Raw genomic sequence first — 8665 nt, forward strand, 5'->3', positions numbered from 1 at the left:
ATTGGGGTTGAGGTCAGGGCTCTGTGCAGGCCAGTCAAGTTCTTCCACACCGATCTCAACAAGCCATTTCTGTATGCACCTCCCTTTGTGCACGACGGCATTGTCATGCTGAAACAGAAAAGGGTGGCAGCGTAGCCTAGCCTAGAACGTTGGACTAGTAACCGAATGGTTGCAAGATTGAATCCCTGAGCTGACAAGGTAAAAATCTGTCGTTCTGCCCCTGAACAAGGCAGTTAACCCACTGTTCCTAGGCCGTCATTGAAAAAAATAATGTGTTCTTAACTGACTTGCCTAGTTAAATAAAGGTACAAATAAAAACTGTTGCCACAAAGTTGGAAGCATAGAATCTTCTAGCATGTCATTGTATTCTGTAGTGTTAAGATTTCCCTTGACTGAAACCAAGGGGCCTAGCGTGAACCATGAAAAACAGCCCCAAACATGACAGTGCCATGATTAAAGTCACTGAGCTCTTCAGTATTGCATTCTCTTGCCAATGTTTGTCTGTGGAGATTGGCTGAAATAGCTTAATCCACAAATTTTAATAGGTGTCCACATACTTGTAAATATATACAATTGTATATATGAGATCAACAAAGGGGGAAGATTACAATCATGAGAAAGTAAACAAATAGTGTAGGGCGTGATGAAATTTAACAGTAACATCTAGGCCTATCTACAGAATATACACGTGTAAGATACAAAGGATGCAGAGGGTTCTATATCTATGGAAGGCCCAGCCTATGACCACATCCTGTTCAGCTCACAGTACTTCCTCATAATGAGAAGGGTGGGCTTCCCGGCGTCCAAACGTGATCTTGTCATACAGAGTCTGCGGCTACATGTGACAGACAGTCAAGAAGAAACTGTTTCAGCATCAAGAAAGGTATAGAATATTCTCAAAGTAGACTACATAGTCTTCCATTCAATCACAGACATTTTAACATTATGACCATTTATATCTTACCTTGTTCAATCTTGGGATAACCAGATCATTGACAGTCTCATAGATGGATATTGAGTTTACCTGACTGTTTGATCTAGTCTGGAATCAAAATACAGCCCATTACAATACAATACATACAGCTTCCACACACTCAGATACATAATAACGTCAATGCATACTTACATCTCTACTTTTTGTGTTGTCCATAACATCAGCATATATTGTGTTGTCAGTTAGATCTTCTGTGTTTTATAAGAACAAAATATCAACCAATCAGATACATTTCATACAGGATATCAACAAACATACCCAGGAATGAATAAACAACACTCATAACGGGTTTCACTCTTTTACCAATTTTTAGTAAATCCCCAAATTGAAAACAAAATCATATCAGCTGAAGAACACTTCTAGAACCACCTGAAATGTCACTTTAAGTACAGTGGAGGCCCCTAAGCTGTACATACCTGTGTTACTTCGGCCCCTGCAGTAGCACACTGCCACAGCTACAGTGAGGATCAGCACCACAGCGCCTCCTACTGATACTCCGATGTAGATGGAATACCACGCCTGTCCTGTCACATATTGTACACCACACATGATTAGGCTATACAATATGATAACGACTACAGGGCTCTATGTCTTATACAGGTAACTGCCAAAATAAAGGAAACCCTTGAGTAAATGACAGATACAAAGTAAAATGAAACCAGGTGCTTCCACACAGGTGTGGTTCCTTAGTTAATTAAGCCATTAACATCCCGTCATGCTTAGGGTCATGAATAAAAATGCCCAGTTGCGGGCCTCCCGAGTGGCGCAGTGGTCCTGTGGTGGGCCGGGCGCAATGCACACCGACACGGTCGCCAGGTGTACGGTGTTTCCTCCGACACATTGGTGTGGCTGGCTTCCGTGTTAAGCGGGCATTGTGTCAAGAAGCAGTGCGGCTTGGCTGGGTTGTGTTTCGGAGGATGCACGGCTCTCGACCTTTGCCTCTCCCGAGTCTGTACGGGAGTTGCAGCGATGGGACAAGACTGTAACTACCAATTGGATACGACAAAATTGGGGAGAAAAAGGGGTAAAATAAATTAAAAAATGTGCCCATTATTTTGGCTACCATGACTAGAAGAAGAGATGTCAATGACTTTGAAAGAGGGGTCTCAATGGATTATAGGGGGTTTAAAAGGTGTGTGTGTGTCTCAGTCACCAGGTCTCAACCCAATTGAACACTTATGGGGGATTCTGGAGTGGCGTCTGAGACAGCGTTTTTCACACACCATTTGAAACCCCGAGCCGGAAAGAAGTGTCTGCTAAATGATGTAAACGTAATCAAAAGTATTACATATTCTACTTGACAACATAAGTGTATAAGCACACTGAAAAGTGAATAGAAGGGATTATTATGTTATCTAGGTACCTGGGGTGGTTGTGTCATTACTACACTTTACTGTTGCAGAGGCAGTTTTCCAACTGACCAGGTTGGAGGCGTTGCACTTTACACTGATGTCTCTCTCTGCTGGTGAGAGAGAGAAGTGAATCTGCTGGGTGTCCCCGTACATCTCATTGTCTCTCTCCCAGGTGTAGGTAATGTTGAGGTAGCGGGACACGTTGCACACCAGCCGTACCGTGCAGGAGAGGTTGGCCAAATGCTTGATGTCTGTCTGGATCGCTATCTTCAATATAGGCTCTGAGAGAGAGAGAGAGAGAGAGAGGGAGAGAGAGAGAGATGTAATCAGTCGTCAACGAGATGTTACCAGAGTGTAAGACAATGGATGGATTATGTCATTAACACTATCGTCATAGAAAAGGAAACAAACTATGTAAAAAAGCTGACAGTGGCCTACCCTGAACCTGCAGAGTGACAGCCTTAGTGGGAATCTGCTTGTCTGTTTCAGCAATAACTAGAAATTCTCCTGAGTCTTGCAGAGTCAGTTTCCTAATTGTTAAACTGAAGTTAAATACATTCATCTCTAGTCTCCCATCGAACTGGGATCCTGGTGAATATACAACTACTTTTGAGTTGAATTCTGCAATAATCTTTCCTCTGTACTTCCACTGCATTGCGGTGACATTGTGCCCCTCTAAGTCTGCAGGCATCTCCACGGATTCCCCTACTGTCTTGTGGAACGATGAGTATGACGAAACACCCACACCTGAAACACAAAAATTGACATTAGCATTCTGACACCAATCAATGGTTACACTTTACATTTCAGTGCACTTACTACTGTGTAATTATTCATGTAAGTACTGTGTAGCAAGTATTGTAATTACTCATTGTTACACTGTAATACTTGTTAGAGTGGGACTGTAATACTTGTGACAGTGTGCCTACATGAATAATTACACAATAATACACTGCAATGCAAAGTCCTACCTAATCAATAATAGATAGTAATTGATTGGATTTATACAGCCCATTTCCAGGTTTCATTTATGCTGTACATGACACTTTGCATATTTTCACTTTATATCTTTATGTATCTGAGTGTGTGGGTCCTTTTTTACTTCATTAAAGTCCACTCCTCCCCCACATTCAGTAGAACAGGATGAGATGACAGGAAAAGAGAAGCGGTGGTGGATCTGATAACCCCTCCTCAGCTCACAAGTACAAATACCACTGTGTTTACTGTGTAATTATTCACCAGAAATACATCATATACTGCATGGGCAACATTATAATTACATATCAGTCTGACGTAATGTTTTATAAACCCTTACACCAAAAAATCCTCTGTCATGAATTAAGACAAAATAAAGTTACAACTCAATGAGGTGTGGTATTTAGGGCATAACTGCAGTTATCCTAGTCCTGCAGAGTATCTTATTATGTAATAAAAACAATAATTTGATAGTCCCATATCGCCTTAAATGTAATGAATGACAGCCTTTAGGCACAGGGGCGTGAGATTTGTTGCGTTCTAGAAGCACTGCAACAACTGCCGATCCAACCACATCATTGGCACTCATTCTAAACTGCAGAATCACTTCATCATGATATGTTGCTAAATATAGGTATTATGTAGGTGTTATCACACAGATATTAAGCAAACGATTCTAAATACCCAACCAATCACTGATGACTAGGCATTCTACAGGCAACACACACCGTTGCAAAGACCAACAAGGAAGTTAGAGAAAGCTAACGGTTTTACTAACTTTGTATGCAATAGATACAAAGCATGAATAGGAGAAAGTACAAAACTTACCATAGTGGAGGTTGGAGAGTAGGAGAAGGAGTATTCCCAGGTTGGAGAAGCAGGTGAAGGGACCACCAGACATCTCTTTAAGGTGTTGTACGACTGTTTCCTCTGGCTGTATGTCCTTATCTATCACTGTCACTGGTAGCTAGCAGTTGACTATCCAAAACACAGAGAAGAAAGAGTAGAGAAAGAGCAGAGACCTCCTTTTGACGAGGGCTGCTGTTTTATAAAAAGATTTCCCGTATGAGGCGTGCGTGTTATTTGGGGTTTGGCGCTGTGTTGATCTGTCTGATGGTGGTGGTTTTTGGAGCATGTGTTTCCTAGCTGCTGCTGGTTTTGTGGTTAACGGTCATGGTGTTTCACAGATACCGGTAGCTTTGATACTTTATGAGCTGACCACTCAATGTTGCGGAAAGGAAAAAGGAGGGAGACAGAAAGAGTGAGACAGAAAGAGGAAGAGAGGGGGGGTTAGAGAGAGCGAGTGAGAGAGAGCAAAAATATCATAACAGTGTGTGTGCAGTTTTCATCTAGGCTTCATATACCTGCAGAAGTCTTTGCATGACTTCTTCTGCATGCTCATAGGTCAGTGTGGCTGAGGGAAATGAAACACCTGCCAACTTTCTCGGAAAGTAGTGGGTCCCTGGTTACTGATAAATCCCCTCTTCTACTTGGAATTCAACACAGTAATGGAAATATTCAATGTTGTTTCTGTGTAAATACCACACCTTGGCTCATGAGTCTAACCTTTGCTTACTTGGAAGACCGCTATGCAATCGTAGACAAGCATGTCCACAATTCAATATTAAAAAGGAACTCCCGCAGAGTATATGACGTCATAAAATTGAGAAGAACTGTTATTTTCAGGCACACCCTTCCCCCCCAAAATCATTCTGAAACTCGCGGTGGGTCTTCAGCTGATGGGGTAAGGCATTTTAACTTTGTTAATGGGGCATTTATGTTATATTCTACAAGATTCAATGGGTAGATATAATTAAGTCCAAAAATTGATGTAGAAATAGCAGATTGCCCCTTTAACTCACACATTGTGGAGCCTGAGATCTATACTAGGCTGAAAGGAGGTTTGACCAAATTAGGTTGTATGGAAAAGTTGACGATGATGACAATATCCATTTACTGTATGAAAGCACTCATGCCATCTGGTGGATAAAAAAATAGCTTTTTAAATAAGCACAATGCAAAGATAATGTAAAAGTACAGGCCATTAGAAGAAAACGTGAATAATACTTGTAATATTTTGGAAATTCATGTACAAATATGTCATTCTATCATCTGAATGACAGACATAAAAAAGATCTGAATGACAGACAACAAAACAATAAAACTCAATACACAATAAAAAAGCAGATACAATTACTGTAGCTGCAGATAAGATCCATCATCATTACACCATTGTAACGGCGTTCCTCCTCCTCTTCATCCGAAGAGGAAGAGCAGGGAATGAACCAAGGCGCAGCGTTGTGATAATACATGATTTATTTAAACAAGGAACGAAAACACGAAGAACACTTGATAACTAACAAAATAACAAAACGGAGTAGACAGACCTGGACATGCGAACTTACATACAACGAAGAACTCACGAACAGGAAAATGACTACACAAAACGACGAACGAACGAAACAGTCCCGTATGGTGCAAACAAACACAGACACAGGAGACAACCACCCACGACAAACAATGTGACAACACCTACCTTAATATGATTCTCAATCAGAGGAGATGAAAACCACCTGCCTCTAATTGAGAACCATATTAGGTACCCATTAACCAACATAGAAACAGAAAACATAGACTGCCCACCCAAACTCACGTCCTGACCAACTAACACATACAAAAACTAACAGAAAACAGGTCAGGAACGTGACAACCATATAATTCAACAAAGCTGTTACAGTGAAACACCATTAAATCATGCTTAAATACAATATATCTGTTGGTAAATAAAATAATAAAAAAATCCTTAATGTACAAGGTGCTATGTGTTTTTGTGTTTGAGTCTGTGTGTGTTTGTGTGTGTGTGTGTGTGTGTGTGTTTGTGCGTGTGTGAGTGTGTTGGTGTGTTTGTGCGTGTGCGTTGAGCATGCATAATCCATGTTCCCGGGTTCCTTCTGCTCCTCCTCTGAAGATGTGTCCCTCCATCCCTCCATCCCTCCATCCCTCCATCCCTCCATCCTTCTATCCCTCCATCCTTCTATCCCTCTATCCCTTCCCCCCTCAAGGACCTGCAACATGTCACCACACCAAGTTGTTTAGGACATGCAGTAAAATAAACTCTTAAGAATTAAACAAAGATACATACTTATACATACTTACATATGAAGCTGTACCTGGCTTCAATTGAGAATAGACTGAATCTGCCTCAGGTGGGGTTGATGTTTCTGTAAGGGGTGATGATAAAACATCAGAAAAATATAACAGTTATATACAGAATATTATGCAGCTAGTCAATATGGGGTCAAAGAGGTGTGAGGTTATGATAGGGGGAATATGGATGTGGGGTTGTTAAGTCTTACCTTTCTTCTTCTTGGCTTTGGCCTTCTGTTTAAGGTCAACCTCAGCATAGGTCACATCAACAGGTCCAGTTGCTGCTGAAAATTGAAATTTCCAGTCAACAAATGAAGGAATTAGCTTATTCCATATTCATCGAAATTGCAAAATCCCACAATTAGATTTCACTGATTGTCGACCAGTACAGTGGGTCTTACTGGTGGCCTTCCCTGGCTTGACCTCGGGGCGGCAGGTATCCTAGTGGTTAGAGTATAGTTTTGTTTCATCATTGAAAATCGTAAATCCAAACCCTGCATACAAAGGAGAGACAGTAACTCTGACGTGTTCAGTGGGGTTTGACAGTGGCTGGAGGTATACATGGTACAAAGACAACACTAACAAAGTAGTGACCTTGTCTGGCAGACACACTACAACAGGAGCCAACTTAGGACACACTTGTACATGTGTGAAACAGGACAAATATAAGCACCCACCCCAAAACATAAAAAAAGGCCCAGTGCCTAGGTATTGAAATGTATTGAAATCAGGGGTGACAATAAAATAATAATGAAATACAAAAAGTCATACAATATAGCTCAGTATTTGTATTATTTATTTTAAACAGTATTTTTGGTAATCTTTATCAAGGATGCCAATAATTTTGGACCTGACTGTATATAGTATAAAACTACACTATATAGACTCATGAGTGGTGCAGCGGTATAAGGCACTGCATCTCAGTGTTAGAGGCATCACTACAGACCCTGGTTCGATTTCAGGCTGTATCACAACAGGCCGTTATTGGGAGTCCCATAGGGCGGCGCACAATTGGCCCAGCGTCGTCCGGGTTATGGTTTGGTCGGGGTAGGCTGTCATTGTAAATGAGAATTTGTTTGCAACTGACTTGCCTAGTTAAATAAAAGTTAAATAAAAAATTGTTTCCTGTCTCTCAGGCTCATACTATAGCCTAATTAAAAGTTGCATTGACCAATATCTCCATTTCTCTTTAGTCGGTAAACATAGTGTCACGAATACTACCGAAGGTGACTCCCCTTCCCGTTCGGGTGGCGCTCGGCGGTCGTCGTCGCCGGTCTACTAGCTGCCACCGATCCCTTTTTCCTTTTCGTTTATGTCTGTCTAATTGTTTTCACCTGTTTCTTGTTGGGGTTTTGGGAGGTGTTCTATTTAGGTTAGTTTCACCCGCTAGTGTTTGTGCGGGCTTATTGTGTGTTTATGTTACGTCAGGAGTGGATTATTTGATTGTGGGTTTTTCGCTGTCCAGTTTATTTTAAACAGTTGGTCTGTGGGTTGTTTGCGCCTGTGTTTTGGCGTCACCCCTTTTGTACCTGTTCCTGTTTTCACTGTGGACATTAAAGCGTTTTTGTTCCCGTAACTTCTACTCTCTCTGCGCCTGACTCTACACCCATCATTCTCCTGGCGTTTACACATAGTGTAACCAAACAACGTTGTCATCTGTTGCCACATTTATTGTGCGTATGTGACATACTTCATATTCGACGGTTGAAACATTTTCTCTTCCAATAAAGGAAATAGTTAGCTAGCAATATTCAAAATACAGATAAATACATTAATCATACTCACAGAGTAGCACATAAAGTGAAGTGTGCTCCCTTCTGAGCCGCTGGTAAGTGACTGTCGACACCAGCGTGTCCTCCGGACCCCTACAGTTCCTGCGGTCTGTGACACGAATGGGGCTTTGACAGAATTAGAAAGGTACAGATGCTTAAGGAGAAACAGAAAAAATAGCATCTGATGTCATGTTCATCTCTACACAACTTCCTGTTACTGTAAAAGTAAATGGACACATCAGCACTGTGGTCTTTTTGTGGGTGGAAGAGAAAACTATAGTATGTGAATAATAACATAGTTGTACAAAAAGTTAAGTCAATATTGCATTTATCATACCTGGTCATGATCACATGTTCAGTACAATCTTTAATATCACTAAGAGAGGTGTCAAAGGTTTGACGTCATGGCATGTTTATCATTTGGT

The 8665-nt window shown here is 41.2% G+C and overlaps 1 protein-coding gene and 1 long non-coding RNA gene across 2 annotated transcripts; both read right to left on the reverse strand.

Annotated features, from left to right (window-relative positions):
* Window positions 1-316: 316 nt before the first annotated feature.
* On the reverse strand, window positions 317-4459 carry LOC120049269 (SLAM family member 8-like). The gene is made up of 7 exons (XM_038995517.1): window positions 4150-4459; window positions 2785-3093; window positions 2358-2627; window positions 1411-1530; window positions 1127-1185; window positions 965-1042; window positions 317-835 (listed from the first exon to the last, which is right to left on the reverse strand). The coding sequence occupies exons 1-7, from the start codon at window positions 4220-4222 to the stop codon at window positions 761-763; spliced, it is 984 nt and encodes a 327-aa protein (XP_038851445.1). The 5' UTR covers window positions 4223-4459; the 3' UTR covers window positions 317-760.
* Window positions 4460-6480: 2021 nt separating this feature from the next.
* LOC120049415 lies at window positions 6481-8356 on the reverse strand. The gene is made up of 3 exons (XR_005477109.1): window positions 8254-8356; window positions 6678-6752; window positions 6481-6542 (listed from the first exon to the last, which is right to left on the reverse strand). It is a non-coding gene; the product is annotated as an uncharacterized LOC120049415 (long non-coding RNA).
* Between the last annotated feature and the right edge of the window lie 309 nt (window positions 8357-8665).

The sequence above is a fragment of the Salvelinus namaycush genome, chromosome 6 (genome assembly GCF_016432855.1).
Source record: "Salvelinus namaycush isolate Seneca chromosome 6, SaNama_1.0, whole genome shotgun sequence".
Taxonomy (NCBI): Eukaryota; Metazoa; Chordata; class Actinopteri; order Salmoniformes; family Salmonidae; genus Salvelinus; species Salvelinus namaycush.